We start from the raw sequence: 18,693 nt of genomic DNA, 5'->3' as shown, positions 1-18,693 counted from the left end.
TTTGTATGTTTTGTTTGACAATATAAGAGGGATTTTTGTTCGTACAATCGAATCAATTTAAAATATTCTGAAATCTTTGTTTGTTTTACTGTTGCTTCACATTTTGCGACGGCTGAATTTCTGAATCGGCATAAGATCATGCAATCTACTTTATTGGCTTCTTCTTGTTGAGAATAATACCACTCGATGAATTACTGCATGTGCGATTTTCTCTAGATTATTTCCGCAAATATTTGTCAGTTACAATAGGTTCATCAACATATCTACAGTCAAATTCCAAGTCTGTGTCAGTTTCTGAATCTGTTTGGTCCGCCTTTGTTACCATTTCAACGATTTCTTTATCTGTCAGCAATGGATAGCCGTTTTTCCCTCATCACAAATCAAATTACCTTTTTTTAAATTCATTTACATTAAAATTTTTGCTAATGTAGTCAATACAACGTCTGTATGTGCCATGACGGTTAACAGAGGTGACAGTTAATGGAGAGACGGATAATCGAGGTTCCACTGTACTCTCAGAATATAATCATTGTAATAAAACAACAAGATGTAAGAGTTCAGAGAAGCGCAACAAACAGTAGAGATCACTATTTATTACTTTCAAAAATACACTTCCTAATCCGAAGACAAGAGAGAGAAATGTGCTGGTTTCTACCCTCAGCACATTATTTGCACTTTTATTTATATTGGCCAATTATATTAGTCCTGGTTACTGGATAATTGTCAAGGCCATAGTCCAAAAAAATAATAAGAAGAAAAAATAAGATTCAGGTTATATTATTAAAACGTAAACAATTGTATGTAGTAAATAAAAATAATTATTAAAATGCAGTATTGCAAGCAAAATACAATTAATTAAATTTGCCTTTATATTATAATAATTGCATATCATATCAATATTGTGGAGCAATATATAATTTTTCTTCTTCAATGACAGTAGGAATGAAATATACGTCAATTTGACAATTTCAATTGACAATATGAATTATTTAAGAAAGTTGCAATATTTCTCCGCTATTATCGCACGATCGTTTCTCGTATCCCCTCCAAGTACTTGCACACCGCTAATATACATAAACGAGATAAAAAGCTAAACCAACGAAGATAGATCAAAAGGCTAGACAAAGAAAGCCAAGGTAAACAAATACAAACATACTGGTGGGGTAGCAAAGTAAAGGAAGAAATAAAATGTAAGGGATAACTATTATTATACCAATTATACCAACAATATTTTTAAGTTTCAAATTATTACAAGACAAAATAAAATATTTAAAAAAACAAACAGACATACAAAGAAAAATTTCTAATAAGAAAAACAATTCTTGGGAAAGAAACTGCTAAAGAATAAATTTTTATCTAGAAGGAACTTGAAGCACAGAAAGCTGGACATTGATACAAAAATTGAGAAAAGAAAAGAATAAGGACATAATACAGAGCAGAAAGACTAAAGGCTGGGAATGGTATTTATTTAAAAGAGCTTTTAGTAGAGAATAGACTCGAATTTCAAGAACATGGAAACCAAAACCAAAATTGAATAATTGCAATAGTAAGCTTGCCAAATAGAATAATTAGATTAACAACAACAAGAATTAAACATGTAGGTAAATAATTGAAAAGGAACAAAGCATCTGAACCAAGGGATATACCAGGACAGTTGTTTAGTTTAAGTACAGAATGAACAAATTATACTAACATCTTTAGTCTCTATTTCAAGAAGGCATAAATAAAAACGAAATCCATATTGAATAGCTCAGTACTATACATAAAAAGAGAGATAAAATTGTGACAATTACCAAGGAATAGCTGTAACCTGATCTATGAGCAGAATATATGGGAATGTTTTGAAGAATCAAATCAGGAGAGAATATTTAGATTCCGAAGCAGAAGAACAAGCAGGATTTTATAGAGGTGGATTGACCACTATTCTGCCGTGCTTAGCCAAAACGCCGTATCTACAGAGACATCACATTTGAGTAAAATCGATTTTTGTTCGAAGTATTTGTATAGATTTACACAGGATACTGCATAAGATGCGGCGTGTTTAATGTGTTTTGGCTTAATTTACGTCATTTTTAGTAAGCAAATAAGATAGATATGCACATTTGGGTTAGAAAGAAGTAAAAATTTAATCTTTTCAGATTTTTGCAGATACAGCGTTTTTGCTAAGCACGGCAGTATTGACCACATTTTCTCCTTAACTCAGATAATAGAGAAAAAAAAAGATGGCATGGAGTCAAGAAAATTATGTTATTCGTTTACCTGCAGAAAGCCTATGGCAGTGTTTAACTGAAGAAGCTGTGGCAATCAATGGAAAGCATATTGATACAGACAGCATAATAAATGCTGTCAAAGAACCCATAACAGAAATAAGGAATAAGTAACAGTAAGGTAACAGAAGGGCCGGTGCTACGCTTCAATCACCTATTATTATCCCTGGTTTTGCCCAAGGTACTTATTATTTCACGCTGAGTTGACCTGGGGCCTATAGACATTTTAAAAATGTCTATTTAGATGTTCTTGGCAGCGCTGAGATTTCGATCCCCAGCCTACCTGGGAGGAAGTCAGACACCCTACTGTCAGAGCCAACCTGAGCTATCCCGCCCCACATTGCATAAATATGTATATTTTTTACTTAAACTGCAAACATTGTATAAATATGTATATTTTTTACTTAAACTGCAAACTTCTGCAAATTGTCAAAAATTATAGTGATTCTTACTGTAGTCAGTGCATAAACACTGCTTCATACAGACAGTAGTGTAATATCATACATAAACATGCTGCATGTATCTAGTAAAAAAATGAAATGGAGATTGTCCTAGCCAATAAATAACTATTAAAATGGAAAATAAAATTATTTTGGCCTTGTTTCTTTATGGTATCTTATAAGACTTAATGAACATTTCTTTACAATTGAGTCCAGATACAAAATTTTGAAGTTGTTTCCCTATGGGCCTGAGGTATCCATATAGTTTATCTTAAAAAACATCACTACAGATTGGTATAAACCTTTATTCAATAGAAAAAGTAAAGCAATTCAGCTAGTTTAGGAAATAAATCATCTGAACATATTCTATAAACATTTTTTTTTCTTTTGAAAAATGTCTTTGGCAGAGCCAATTAGCCAGACTTGTTTCTGATTGATTGCAGATTCATAGTCATAAATTTCTTATAACATAAGTACATTCTACAATTTTATTTTTATAGATACATTGGTACATTGTGTAGCTTTTTTGTTTTTTTTTTAATTATTTTACTGTGTTTTTTTTTAATATATATTTTAATTTGTGCGAAACACTTTTTTTTACTTCTTTTTTTTTCTGTTCTTTTTTATTTTTGTTCCTTTTTTTTCTTTTTTTTGTTTATTTTTTTTTGTTATTATTTTATTTTGTGTTTTTTTAATATTATTTTTTTTTAATTTTTTCAAACCACATTAACAAATTATGCTTATTTATTACATATTACGTTTACAACTTGTATTTACATAATTTAACATGTTTAACATTTGTAAATATTAAAGTATTTAGGTTTATTGGGAAAAACATTTTAAATCTTTTAATTCCTTATAAAGGTCGTTTATATTATTTATGTTTAAATGACATTCTAATATGACATGTGTTAGATCTCCGATTTTGCCACAAGTACAATTATATAAACATGCTATTACATTTAAAAGAGGAAAAACCAGACAAATGAAGTAAACAGTAAGGAGTACCTGTGAATCAAGGTACTTAAAAACACCTGCTAACAAACTAAATAGTGATTTACTGTAAATATACTCTTCTTACATGATTGGATAGGGGTCTAATGAATGATGTTATTAATTTTGGTAAATAAATATCAAAAAACTAACAGGTAATGAATGAAGCATCTGACACACAGAGAATACGATATTTGGGGCACATCGAAATAATGGGAAGTAAAAGAATGTCAAAAATGGTACTAATACAAAAAGAAAAGGAAAAGCAGACCAAGAAAATGATGGAAGGACAGTGTGTAGGAAGACCTGAAGAAAGGTAACATTGAGATATGGAAAGAACTAGCATTGGCCAGAAGGGAGGTGGTTAAGGAGTGTATATAAAGACTGAAGTGAAATTAAATAAAATTTATAAGACTAAAATAAAATGTAATCAGAATTGTAAATGTCTTAGCTCTAGCTCTAGGCCTACAAGGCTTGTTGAGCTTAATAAATAAATAAATAACCAGTAAGAAGTACCTGCCAAATCTGTAATATAAGGCAAGGTACTGAAAACACCTGCTAGCAAACTAAATAGTAGTTTACTATAAATATACCTTTTACATGATGAAATAGTGGTCTATATGAATGAAATGATTCGTTTTTGTGTATAAATATTAAAAAAATAACAGTTAATGAATGAATCATCTGACACGCTGGTCTTTGCAAAGTGACAATACCGGACAAACATAACCTATCTCAATACGTGTGTCAAATTCTGATAAATCCACCCTCATTAGAATAATAAAAAGCAGAGGAAGTAAATAGCCTAAATATTACTTTAAAAACACTAAATAATTACAAAATCTCTCATAATCACTTTGTTTATTTATCTACGAATTAAAACAAAATATCTACTGATAATTGAGAATGCTACATACCCAATGTTATTGGCAGCTTCTTAAACAGTAAACACTCCAAAACCGTATCGTATAGATATACAAAAACTAAAAGTAATTCACGATCTTTTAATTCAAATAGATACAACAAATTGTCACTGACTCAATTCGCGTTGAGGAATAAAAATAAAATTATGCCGTCCGTATTTTTGGACAGTATGGCTTTCATTCGTTGGTCTCTCTGTCTCATGGCCAATGAAAATCAAACTTCTTTAGGAGGGAGATGTGGCGTGATGTTTACGTCACCATGTGCTACAGACCTGAATCAATATTTTCCTTTATTTTGTTTTATATGCGGTAAAAATATTTCGAGTTTTGTTTTCTTGTGCAATTTCGGGGGATTCGGGTGAATCATTAGGTCTCCTTCCTCAATTAGCCATTTAAATGCCGATAATTAAATCAGCGATAACAATAATTGATAAATATTCATTCGGAATTCTTGCGCTGTTGCCGTTGTTTTTGAATTATCCGAGATTTCAAGAAAAATAACGGTAATATTTCCTTTTGGTATTCACAGTAATCAGAGTAATTTTTGTTCTACAGCTTTGGTTATTCATTAAATATCAAAATAATTCGCATTTGTAACAATATAATTGATATATTTTAAAAACAAAAATATGTTATTGGATGTTATGGACAAGAACTGGGGAATCTTTCTATTTCAGGGCTGCTACGCTATTTTTCCCGTGACACATAAACTTTATTATTGTTATTGTTTAAGAATTAAACTGTATGACGCGGTACAATCTGGTCGTTCTGATGAGTAGCTAATAACAATATTGAAGTCACGAGTCCTATAAACTACAATAAAATACCTCTAAATTTGAATTAGTTTTAACTATAATTATTTTATTTTCTATATAATGACAAAGTCAGTTAGTTGAATAAACTGCACTAAACAAGATTTAAATAAAAGAAAGCAAACTCAAACTTTTAAGCATAATTAACAAATAGTCCTAGATTACAAGGTCTCTTTTAAAATGTTTCTTTTTTATAGATGATGTCAGCTTGGAAAGGGCAAGCCCAGTCCAAATTTCAATTCAAAACATGATCTAATCTCTAATCTAATCCATTTCATTATCAATGTTGTTTTTAATTCAGTATTTTACACTCCTACAGTATATGCAAATCTATTTACACTACTCAGTAATTTGACTTTGACGTTGACAGATCACAGACATTTTGCTGTCACCTGTCACCACATATCGTGCCTAAATATAAATAAATTGGTTTTATTTCATTATTTTAGATTTTGCTTTTAAAAAATGAATAATAATGGCGATACGGACAAATTGGACTGGATGTACAAGGTAAATTACAACTTTAATTATGATAATGTCTAATTTACGTACCTAATTTATATTTGAACTAAGGATTTCCACAGTTTTGACAGTATTCCTCAACTCAAGCTCTTTTTGTCTTTCCAGTCTCCTTCCTATAGATTTCTTCTCTCCATTGCTTCGTCCACTTCATCTCTGAAGGATCTTCGAGGTCTGCCTCTCTTCCTTCTTTCTATCAGGCTCCACTTGGTTATTTTGTTTATCTTACGATTTTTGGTCTGCTCTTCTGATATGTCCCTACCAGGTTTATCTCTTCTGTTCGATGTAGCCTATTATATCTGAGTTCGCTCCCATTCTTCTCTTAATCGCCATGTTATTTATTCTATCTCTTACTTCTCTGCGGCTTCTCGTTAGGAATTCCACCTCTGTTGCTCTTATTTTGTTTTTGGTTTTCTTATTTATTGTCCAATTTTCACACCCATAATTGAGGGTACTTCTTGTCATGGTATTATAATATATATTCCTCTTTTTGTTTTTATGCTGATGTTCTTATCCCACAGTACCGGGTTCAATTTTCTTCTTATACAGTCTATTGTTTGTCTTCTTGATATATTTTTTATATCTTCTTCAGTTGTTCCTTTGCTTGATATTATGAAACCTAAATACTTGTACTCAATGGCGTAACCAGGATGATCCTAAGGGGGGGGTTACATCTTCAAAATGGCTTGATTTGTCAACAACACATATTGGTGTTAAGGGTATAGAGCTCAAAGTAGATCCCAATGGGGGGGGGAGGTTATAACCCCCAAAATCACCCCCTGGTTACACCTATGTTGTACTTGTCTGTTCCTTTGATTTGTTTACCGCCTATTCTCAGTTGTTTTATTTCGCTGTGCCTAGGTACACGCTAACGTGTACGCAAATAAAAAAGTTTGGTATACGCGAAACGTCATTAAGTCAGTAACATCACTATTTAGCGTGCACTTTTACTGGTTTTTTTGCATACACGCTAACTTGAGAAAACCGCGAGTGTCAGAGTGAGGGTGGCGATGGTTAGAATTTGTGTAATCCTGTTGTGTTTACATTTTAATATTGATTAGTAAAGAGATTTCTTATTTTTATTTGTTTAGTGTTTGTTTTTAAATTTAAATTATTTATTTATTTATTTATTTATTATTATACGGGATAACCCCATTAACAGAAAAATTACAGTTAAATATTAATACATTTCCAAAAGGTAATAATAAATTCAATGTGTTAAATATGACTTAATTAATCTAAAAAATAGAGAGTTAGAAAAGTATAAAAACACTGAAAAATTTCATATGTCACGAAAATTAATATATAACATAAATATTGACTACAAAAAAATATACAACATACAAACATAACACTTAAGAGTATAAAAATAACATCACAGAGCAAGAGATCCTTTTAATTGATTTAGAGTTATATTAAATAAATCAAGTTCGTAATTATTTAACAATCCCATATACCTATCAAGTGGGTTGTGAACGCCATACAATGTTCTATGGAAAGGTATTTTAAACATATTATGGTAACGGAGAGCTTGATAAGGAACATTAAAATTAATCTGAATTAAAAGATTGGGAGAATCTACAAGTCCATTTATGATCCTAAAAATGAAAACAGCACCTGTTATGTCACGGCGTACCTTAAGTGGAGGTAGGGACAACTGTTGTTCAAGAAAAGAATAATCGTGATTGACAATGATAGTTTGTGTATAGTAAGCACATGATCTCAAGAATCTATGTTGTATTCTCTCGATAGTATCAATATGAGTCTGGAAATAGGGTGACCAAACCACAGAACTGTACTCCAAGAGGGACCTTACTAAGCTACAGTAAACAAGCCTAGTAGATTCAATAGATAAGAATTTGCAATTTCTTGTAACAAATCCCAATAGTTTAGATGCCTTCACAGATACAGCATTTATATGCTCCACAAAAGAACACCCAAATCCCTAACGGAAGATACATATTCAAGTGGCTGATTATTAATGATGTAACCTGATTCAATTCTACTGACTTTCCGAAAGAAGCTTATAAAACAGCATTTCCTGGCATTCAAGAAAAGTTTGTTTCGAACACACCACTCCTGCAGTCTATCAAGATCCTCCTGCAACAACGCCTGGTCCAACAAACCATCCACAGGTCTCCAGAATTTCAGATCATCAGCTAGCATTAAGCATTTACTATTCAAAAAGCAATTATTTATATCATTAACATTTTAATATTGATTAGTAAATTGTTTACATTTTAATATTGATTAGTAAAGAGATTTCTTATTTTTATTTGTTTAGTGTTTGTTTTTAAATTAATTATAGAGTGAGGACAATTATTTAGTTCTTTTAATGAGTTTAACAAAATTTTAAAACATTATGAAAAAATAAGAGACAAAAATTCGTGATTAAGGGTAGCAGAAGTATTAAGATAAAATATACAGGGCGATTGATTAGTATGATAAAGCTCAGTAGATAGTTATAGCAATAGATAGCAATAAAAGTTAGTAATAAAAATTGTAGCAAACTTTGAGCTTCATATTACAAAATTAGTTAGAATGTTACAGGGCGTTCGATAACACAGTGGCAGACCAAACTTATGTTTTTTTTAATGGAACACCCTATATTTTATTTTATGTTCGAAATCTTCTTAACGTCCCCATCACAAAAATATAAAGGTTTATTATGTTATATAGGGTATTTACAAAGTCATAACCAATTTTCCATGAAAATCGTAACAAGTTCAACTCCCTATATAAAAAGAAATAAACACGACAGCATTGATTTATAAACTGGTATCGTTAACTTACGTATAAAAATCACTTTAACAGTATTTTGTACATGTCATGTCAACTAAATATTTATTTTGCTAACCTAAATATATACTTTTATAATATACACATTGATTTATTACAATTAAGTTTGAAACATCTGAATAGTTCTGTTTCCCTCCCCTTCCCTTAATAACAAATATTTTTCTATCAAACAAATAAACTAAACATATCAAAATAGCTGTACCAAAATACAGTCACTGCACATGATAATAACGTCACTGTCTTGATGAAGTTTAATTCGCGTGTACCTAACTTTTTTATTTGCGTACACGTTAGCGTGTACCTAGACACAGCGGTTTTATTTCTGTATTGTCTATTGTTATGTATTCAGTTTTCTTTAGGTTTATTTCCATCTCATTCTTTGTATATTCCTGTTCCAGTTTTCTCATCATTTACATAATTTAATAATTCAAAAATAATTTTTTATGTGATTATTTTAGGGCGCAAGTAGCCACATTGACCAGGAAGAATATTTACTGGGAAAATCAGTGGACAAATCTTTTGAACAAATTAACAAAGAAGAAAAAGAAAAGAAGCTTGGTGTAGTGCCTCCTAAAAATCATGTTGAACATGAGTGCATCCCTCCCTCTATAAGGGATTACAACAAAATTGTCCATGAAGATCAGGTAAGAACAGAAGAAATCTGGTTCTTTAGTTTAGTTTTTCTCTATTTTAGTTTTGTATCCTACGGTTTGTGTCCTCTTCTTATTTCATTAACATTAGAAGCAGATAGTCAAGAAAACATAATAATACTTAGCACCTATTAGGCCCATGGCTTGATTGACCATTTTCCTCCATCTGTTCTTGTCCATTACTTTCATCTTCCAATTTGTGACATTGAGTCTTTTTAGATCATCTTCTACATCCATTTTCCACCTAGTTCGGGGTCAACCTCTCCTCTGCCATCCTCCATTTGAACTTGACAGTAACATTTTCGGTAGTCTACCATGTCACATGCTGTGTATGTGCCCTATCCATCTTCTTCTTCTTGTAGTGCCTATCCGTTTTGGATGTTGGTGACCATCATGACAATCTGTACTTTGCACACTGCTGCTCTAAAAAGATTTGTGGCTGTTGTGTTAAACCACGTACGTAGATTTTTCAGCCAGGAAATCCTTCGCCTTCCTGGTCCTCGCTTTCCTTCTACTTTTCCCTGCAAGATTAGTTGCAGCAGTCCATATCTTTCACTGTTCCTCATGATGTGACCAAGGTATTCGATTTTGGCTGTTTTTATTGTAATTAACAGGATATCTTCAGGACTCAATTTTCTTGTAAGTGGCGTCTCTGAGAGTCCACGACTCAACTCCCTACAACAGTATAGGAAAGATATAACATCGTAGTTACCTGATTTTTATGGGTATCGACCAAATCATGACATTTGAATAACTTAGCCATTTCTTGAAATGCACATAGTGCTTTCTCTATCCTACATTTAATTTCTATGGAATGGTCCCAATCTTAGTGATTATATTCTTACTCCTAGTATGAGGGACTCCCTATATAACTCTCTCAGATCTTACATTTGCCCTTCTGATTCAAATTCTGTTCTCCATATTTACTCCAAATATTTTCCTTAGTACTTTTGGTTCTGATATCTGCACCATTTCTTGTTGCTTCTTATTTAATGGTTTATGCATGCGATTTACTTCATATTTGAACATCTCAGATGTGATTTGGTAATTTCCTAGACTTTTGTTATTTTTTAGGCTCTCTATAATATGTTCACCTTCTTTCGTACTGGGAGGCATCTTGGATTTTACTGTGCACTTGGATATTCTTCCTCATTCTCTAAGTTTACTTCCAAATTTTTTTGTCCATTCTAGATGTGATTTGGTCATTTCCTAGACTTTTGTTATTTTTTAGGCTCTCCATTATATGTTTACCTTCTTTCGTAGTGGGAGGCATCTTGGATTTTGCTGTGTATATTCTTCCTCGTTATCTAAGTTTACTTTCAAATTGTCTTGTCCATTCAGTGAATGTTCGAAATATTTCTTCCATGTGTTTAAATGCCCTTTTCATTCATTAGATTTTTTCCATTTTGGTCTCTCATAAATAGAGGTTTAACACTACAGTAAAACCTGCCATATCCGGATCAATGTGGCGACAGACTGATCCGGATATGAAAAAAATCCGGATATCAAGACCACTACTTATTTTACAGTCTCTGAAACGTTTTCTCCTTCATACATTCCAGTAATCAATGCCGTCAATAACTTTCGTCGATAGACACGTTTTATAGATTCTATAATACATTATTTCGCCATCTTTTAGTTCTTCTTTTAGTGCGTTGTTCAACAGCAGGACTGCCTTTCTCAGTAGATTTCGGTAGATCCGGACGGCACAGAACCGTCCGGATATGGGGAGGTCCGGATATGACAGGTCCGGATATGGCAGGTTGTACTGTATTTCCTTTCTTTTCATTTTTTGCCCCCTGATACAGATTTCTTATATTTTTACTTTTGTAATTTTTCTCAATTTCTTCCAACATTCATTATATCTTCTTTTCTTTTCTCTTAATATTTTTTAGTTCTATTTCGCTCTTTAGTGTACTCACTTGTAGCATCTTCTGATCCTAATTTCAGCATTATAACTCGTAATTTACTTCACTCCTCTAATTCTTTTTAGATTCATCATCGAATCATGTCTTCTTCATTTTTTATATTATAAGAAAACATATTACATATTATCTCTGCCATTTTACTTACTGCATTTATGTACAGTTGGTTTAGAATATCTTTAGAGCCTCTCTTTATTCATTTGATATACTTGTCCTTATCATATCAACTGTTTTCTTTCTATATCTTTCAGGATTGCTCCTTCTATTCCCATAAAATTTTTAATATCTTCATTTCTTATTCTGTCCCCTCTAGATAGATATAGTGATCTTCTAATTGCATACATTTCCATTACTTCGGCCTTTTTTGTTTTTGTCTAAGTTTCTGTACCATACATCTGTGTGTTACATGTGTACACAAGTAATTTACTGCATTTACCTGTGTGAAAGTATTAAATTAGCCTCTTTTTTAGGTTGATTTATCTGCCAAGCTTCAAGAAGATCCTCTCATGGCAATTAAAAAACAGGAAGAAGAAGCTAGACGTCAGTTCCTCCAGAACCCTATCCAATTGAAGAAGCTGCAAGATGCCCTAAAAGTGCAAGAAGACAAGAAAAAGAAGAAGAAAAAGAAAAAGAGGAAAGATTCTGATTCAGAAGATGATTTAGACCAACAAATAGCTGAAAAGTTGAAACATCTTAAAGGTAACTTCAAAGATCTGCCAAAAAAGAAGAAAAAATCCAAGACTGAACACCTTGATACCATCTTGATGCACAAATTTAATCAACTAAAGGATAAATTGTCCCAAGAGGACATGGATGATATTTTGGCTGGAAAAAGTAGTAGTAGTGATGAAGAAACACCTAAAAAGAAAGCTAAGCACAAGTCTACCAATAGTGAGGAAGACAGTGATGATCAGGAGAAAACATCAAAAGGAAAAACATATCGTAATAAGCAGGATGATGTGAAAGATAAACAAAACAGATATAAAAGGAACTCTAGGAGTACAAGTAGAACTAGAAGTAACAAAATACATGAAAAATATAAAGGCCATCGAAAATCTACATCTAGAGACAGGAGCAAAGATAGAGGTAGAAATAGAAAAAATTCTAGCAGTGATAGTGAACATGAACGAAGAAATAAAACATCTAAATATGAAAAACAAAGAGATAATAGATACAACGGATCCAGGGATAGAAGTAGAGAGAGGACAAAAAGAAGAAAAAGCTCTAGTAGTGAAGATCGGTATGAAAGAAGTAGAAAAACACAAAAGTATGAGAAACCAAATAGTAGACATCAATTGTCTTCAAGAAATAGAAGTAAAGAACGAGAGAGAAGAAGGAGAGACTCCAGTAGTGATAGTGAAGATGGCAGAAGCAGTAAAACAAACAAAAACAACAAACAAAGGGATCATGGGAAGGATTCTTCGAGAGATAGAAGCAAAGGCAAAGAAAAAAGTGGACGAAACTCAACAAGTGAAAGTGAAGATGAGAGGAATGGCAAAACATATAAAAACAACAAACAAGGGGATCACAGAGATTCAAGAGATAGAAGCAGAGGCAAAGAAAAAAGTAGACGAAATTCAACAAGTGAAAGTGAAGATGAAAGGAATAGCAAAAAATATAGATATGAGAAAGAGAAAAGTAGGAGATCTGTATCTAGAGAAGAAAGCAGTGAAAAGAAGAGAAATAATGGAAGAAGCAACAAAAAACATGATGAAAAACATGAAAGAAATAGGAGTACTGAAAGCAACAGTGACTCATCATCAAAGGAAGCATCAGCAGATAATGATTTAGATAAAATGATACTGAAGAAGCTACAAATGCTGAGGGAATCTGCAGTTGGTAATAAGGAAGATTTAGAAGACGGCCAACAAACATATTCACATTACGATAGCGATAATGATGAATATGTCTACAAAAAGAAATCGTTTGGACTAGTAAGGTCAGATGGCACGAAAATACCTTTAAAGAACCCTCCAACTGACAATAAAAAAGTACCTCCGAAAAAAATTGATGCTCCAAAACTGCCAGACACCAAGAACAAACCAAATAAAAGGTTAACTGACAAAGAAAAGGAGGAATTGAGAAGACAAATGATGGTGGATGCTGTACACAGGGATAAAGAAAGAAGCGACCATTTGAAAAAGCACAGGCAAGACAATCAGAAAGAGGAAAGTAAAATTGAGACGTTTGATAAAAATTTCGTTCATAGAGAATTATATAAAGGACAAAGTGATCTTAAAGATGTGGAATCTAGGCTTAAAACAAAGTTGAATAATATACAACGGTCTTCCCAACATATGAACTCCAATTTTTCTAAAAGAAGTTAGAAGCATAAGTAAAATTGGGGATGAAATGAAAAGAGAAGTAAAGGATACTGAAGAAGTGCAGCAATTGTTTGAATATTTGTACAAATGTAATTTTACTGTTTGTATTTAAATAAATAATTTGTAAATAAATGGTTTGTAAATAAATATTTTAAAAGAAATTCTAGTCTATTTGTTAGATACGTTTTAAAAAAAGTTAATCATAGAGGAAAATACAACATGGGCAAAAGAAATAATGAATGAGTTCCTGATAAAGCAAAATTCACAGAATGGTGGAAAACGCAAAATATACTTATTCTCAAAACCGGGAAAGAACTTAGGGAACCGGGAGCCTTTAGAGTGATATGACAAATGGGCAATATCTTTCAAATACGTATAAAGACGGGACTAGATAAAGGGGGCTTGTCTGAACATTAGTATGGGTTTAGGAAAGGAAAATCTGCAGTCAGTTGGATCACGGAATTAACTGCCACATGTAGGAGCAGGTGGTTGGTGCCCTTTTTGCCACCGCAATATCTGGAATACCGCAAGTATACCTACAAAACATAGTGCAAGAATACTTCTCAAGTAGACATATTAACATATCGACAGATGTTATGCAGATATCGGCAGGGGTGCCACAGGGTCGGTCCTAGAACCGTTGTTTTGGAACATCATATACAATGTTATACTAGAAGGTTTAGGGAAGGCTATAGCTTATGCGGATGAACTGGTCGTTCTAGTAGAGTGCAATGAAAACAGACTATAATGGACAGAAAATGCTGCACTCGCTACGCAAAAGATGGAAGCTTTGATACTAAAAGGACCTAAAGACAGAGATCACCACTGCTTTACCATCAAAAGAGAACGAATAATGCCAGCCAAAAATATTAAATATTTAGGAGTGATAATGGACAGTAAGCAGATATTTGGCGAAATGTCTAGTATGCTTCAAACAAGGCCGAAAAGAGAGCAACAGCATTGGCAATAGTTATGCCAAATACAGGAGGCCCAGCTATGGAAAAAAGAATGTGTGTGTACTTTGTACGCACGTAAGAAGCTATACTTCTATTATAATATATAATCTAACTTCATATTATGATTTCAACGAAATCAATATACCTATCTACTTTAAACAGTTTGTTTGTATTGTATTTAAATATTAAATTAATTTTAGAAAGAACAAAAAGAATACCAAAAAAAAAGGATATGACTTTGTCCGGATTCGAACAGGGGACCTCTTGATCCCTAGGCGAATGCTCTACCGATCAGCTACCACCGCTTTTGTATTCAGTCGATAATGTCTCGGACATAATTACAATCACAGTGACAGATACATTAATTGAAAATAAACATTTTCAATAAGGAGGAAGACAAATCCACAGACATAAAAATTATAATAAATATATTTACTAAAAACACTATATAATGTATTCTTTTCACGCACACTTTATTTGAGCTACATAACTTAAAAGATGTAGCGACTAATACCATACTATACCTATGTGCGCATGCACCAGAGAATGTAAAAATTCACCCTCGTGCCTAAAGAAGTAGGCAAAAAAGAGATTCTGTGGCACAAAGTAACGAACAAACAGAAGTACAAACACATTTTAGAAAAGGACGAAAGAAAAGCTCTATTAGGGTCGTGTGCGCCTATAGAACGACCTCGACGGTAGCCCTACAAGTTAGAGCTAGGTACCACCAATACACCTACAGGTAAAAGAGAAACATGCTGCAAAAGTAATCAAGAAAAGACAGAAGAATGGACAGAAACCATTACAAAATAGCAGGGAGAGTGGATAAATGAGCGAAGGGCTGGATAGACAAGGACTCTGATTTTGGTCGTGGAGGAGTGAGTGAAATGCAAATATAAAAGCAGGAACTATATACTTCTTCACGCAATTGCTTACGGGACACCGGTCATTTAGTGCATACCTTGAGAGGATAGGCAAGGCAAAGAGCGGAGCTATATTCAAGAGTAGGCATCTTAGGAGCACACAATTTTATGACCGTAGCACAGTATACAGAGGGACAGTAAAACCTCTTAATATGTCGGCACTTTGATCTCAAGAAGTAATACCGGCAGTACGAAATTGCTAATTCACCAGTGGTGGATGCGGGTTTTCCCTGTTAAAACCCGTACGTTTCTACGCGACTAGCAATGCGAGAGTGGGGCAAAAGCGACTGCCAACATTGCGCGGTCGCCATGCGCGACTACAGATTTTACTTCCAATGTTTCGGAGAGTGGTTCTACTGTCCCTCTTTATACTGTGACCGTAGTGAGAAGACGTGGAAATGAGTTTAAAGAAGTGCTGAAGGCTGTGACAAACATCATTAAAAGAAAAGAGATTTTAGAAAGAGAGAGACAACAGGGTAACATATAAGCAACAGAGAGAAAAAGAGAAGTAAAGGGGTGGCTGCACGCGCGGTATAATGGTTCGGAAAAACGTGACACACGCGTAAGGGCAAAACCAAACCAAAGGGACCACGCTGCAGGCCACAGTCGTTCGTCTGGGTTATAACGTCCACTCTACATCCCAGGCAACCAAGTAACGTCATATAACGTTGATGAAACGTCAGTTTTTGGTTGAATATAACACGTGTTTGAACATTACGTCATATAGACGTCTTTTCTAGGTGATTTTAAATACGTAAGAATAATGACGTTAAAATTACGTTTAAAAAACGTTTTAATTTCAAACAGCCTAAGTCTGACGTCACAAAATTGGGAGGAGCTTGCTTGTTGTATTGACATTGACTCCAAACAATAATTTCGTTTAGGTATAACGCTAAATTTTCATAAGAAATTTCTCATTTATTGTTTACGCGGTTTGTGTCTTGTGTGATAAAATAAGACTTTTCATTTAGATATTTAGTTGAAGAAACGTGTTAATTAAGAGATTTTTATGCGTTTTTGCTCAGTGAGTTAGTTTAATGCAGTAATTCTTCTTGACAACTATTTGAGGTTATGTTTATCTGTTTTAAATTAAGCGTTAAATGAAGATATTAAGACAGCGTTAAATTAAGATATTAAGTATGCTGGATAATTTGTTAATAAATTATTTATTAGTTTCATATAATATATGAATATGTATGTTGTTTCAGTTTTGACACAGTAAGGTATATAACTAGTGAAAATTCTATAATGTGAGGGCTGGTACAATCATGCAGAATCAATGTTGCTTCTATAGCGCACAAGCGATCTTAAACAAGTGGTAGTATATCTTCGACACATGGGAAGTAGGCCTATATGTTTCATGTTACCCATTTTTTATACTAGTTTGAAACATCTGAAAGAGGTCACTTTTTGAAAGTATTAAAGACGTGATTTTACCGACGTATAAAGGTCGTCATCTTGAACGTGAAAAAAACGTAGATACGATTACGTTTTAAAATCGTCACAAATATGACGTCAAATCGATGAGACAAATACACGTGATTATCAACGTCAATACTACGTCATAGAAATACGTCAATTGGTCATTTTTATTGGTCATTTTTATGACGTTTTATCTACGTTATAAAAACGTCGCTTAGTTGCCTGGGATAAGAACCCACGGTAAATCATCGGGAACTACTTTTGTGGATCCACAGCGTAGCGTTGCAGCGTGGTCCGTCTGGTTTTGCCCTTATAAGCAGAGAGTGGTTTTAGTTGGTGGGTATTCTACCATGGATGCAAGGATGCATCTGGGGACCCCTAAAAGGGAAATTACGTATCGTGTGTACTCCGTCTACTATGAATCCAACTCAGATTATACCTATATTTACATTCAAGATGCAGTAGAAATAAACAAACCAAGACACGTTAAATGCTACTAGGAGCACTCCCGAATCATAATTTACAATCTATAAACTTTGGAAATCATGATTTGGGATTTGCAATGTAAATCTTGATTGTAAATTTAGTACAGGTACGATTCATCTGGTACGGTCTTTAGAAGATTTTCACTCTCACACAAAAAACCATTCACAGAATTATCTTTGGTGATATAAATAAAATATATAGGGTGTCCCAAAAGTAGTGGAACGGTCGAATATTTCGCGAACTAAACATCGGATCGAAAAACTGAAAAATACGTATTCAATCATTTTCAAAAATCTATCCAATGACACTAAACACCAACCCGCACTACACCCCCTGGAGGTGGGGTGGGGGGTAACTTTAAAATCTCAAATGGAAACCCCTAGTTTTTCTTTGCGATTTTGATTTGCTACGTAAAAGTAAGCAACTTTTATTCAAGACATTTTTTCGAACTGTGGATAGATGGCGCTATAATTGGGAAAAACGATTTATCCTGATACCATAGGTAAATTATAGAAACGGTCTAATATCTCGAGAAATACACTTCCAAATGAGAAACCGAAAAACAGGTTTTTAATATTTTTCGAAAACCTATCGATAAACACCAAAAATGACCCTCCAGTCCACCCTCTGAAGACAGGGTGAGGGGTAAATTTAAAATATTAAATAGCAACCCCCACTTTTTATTGCAGATTCGAATTCGTCATGAAAAATTAAGCAACATTTATTCGAAATATTTTTTAAAATTGCTGATAGATGGCGCTAATAAATCGTATTTTTCCAATTAAAGCGCCATCTATCAACAATTCTAAAAAATCTTTTGAATAAATGTTGCTTAATTTTTCATGACGAATCCGAATCTGTAATAAAAAGTGGGGGTTGCTATTTAAGATTTTAAAGTTACCCCCCACCCAGGGGGTGGGTTGGAGGGTCATGTTTAGTGTTATTCGATAGGTTTTCGAAAAGTATTAAAAACCTTTTTTTTGGTTTCTCATTTGGAAGTGTGTTTCTCGAGATATTAGACCGTTTCTATAATTTACCTATGGTATCAGGATAAATCGTTTTTCTCAATTATAGCGCCATCTATCCACAGTTCGAAAAAATGTCTTGAATAAAAGTTGCTTAATTTGACGTAACGAATCCAAATCTGCAAGAAAAACTAGGGGTTTCCATTTGAGATTTTAAAGTTACCCTCCACCCCACCTCCAGGGGGTGTAGTGGGGGTTGGTGTTTGGTGTCATTGGATAGATTTTTGAA

The 18,693-nt window shown here is 33.3% G+C and overlaps 2 protein-coding genes across 4 annotated transcripts in view; one reads left to right on the top strand and one right to left on the bottom strand.

Annotated features, from left to right (window-relative positions):
- Positions 1-4,915, bottom strand: part of LOC126891622 (fatty acid CoA ligase Acsl3) — a 153,762-nt gene extending 148,847 nt beyond the window's left edge. Inside the window, exon 1 of one of the 3 annotated variants that reach the window (XM_050660836.1) lies at positions 4,618-4,915. The gene's annotated coding sequence lies outside the window, so the exon portion shown is untranslated. The remainder of the gene's footprint in view (positions 1-4,617) is intronic. The other 2 variants (XM_050660832.1, XM_050660837.1) reach the window with 2 other exon arrangements.
- Positions 4,916-5,790: 875 nt separating this feature from the next.
- On the top strand, positions 5,791-13,813 carry LOC126891624 (RNA-binding protein 25-like). Its single transcript, XM_050660844.1, has 3 exons — positions 5,791-5,945; positions 9,212-9,397; positions 11,799-13,813. Exons 1-3 carry the CDS (start codon positions 5,901-5,903, stop codon positions 13,653-13,655), a joined length of 2,088 nt encoding a protein of 695 aa, XP_050516801.1. The 5' UTR covers positions 5,791-5,900; the 3' UTR covers positions 13,656-13,813.
- Positions 13,814-18,693: the final 4,880 nt, after the last annotated feature.

This window comes from Diabrotica virgifera, chromosome 9 (assembly GCF_917563875.1).
Source record: "Diabrotica virgifera virgifera chromosome 9, PGI_DIABVI_V3a".
Lineage (NCBI taxonomy): Eukaryota > Metazoa > Arthropoda > Insecta > Coleoptera > Chrysomelidae > Diabrotica > Diabrotica virgifera.
The sequence above is the reverse complement of the archived record's forward strand: the minus strand, read 5'-3'. Positions and strand labels throughout refer to the sequence as shown.

Coding starts and splice junctions, on each gene's coding strand:
- LOC126891624 (XM_050660844.1), top strand. CDS start 5,901: ATGAATAATAATGGCGATACGGACAAATTGGACTGGATGTACAAG. Junction 5,946..9,211: donor AATTGGACTGGATGTACAAG/GTAAATTACAAC, acceptor TGATTATTTTAG/GGCGCAAGTAGCCACATTGA. Junction 9,398..11,798: donor AAATTGTCCATGAAGATCAG/GTAAGAACAGAA, acceptor CCTCTTTTTTAG/GTTGATTTATCTGCCAAGCT.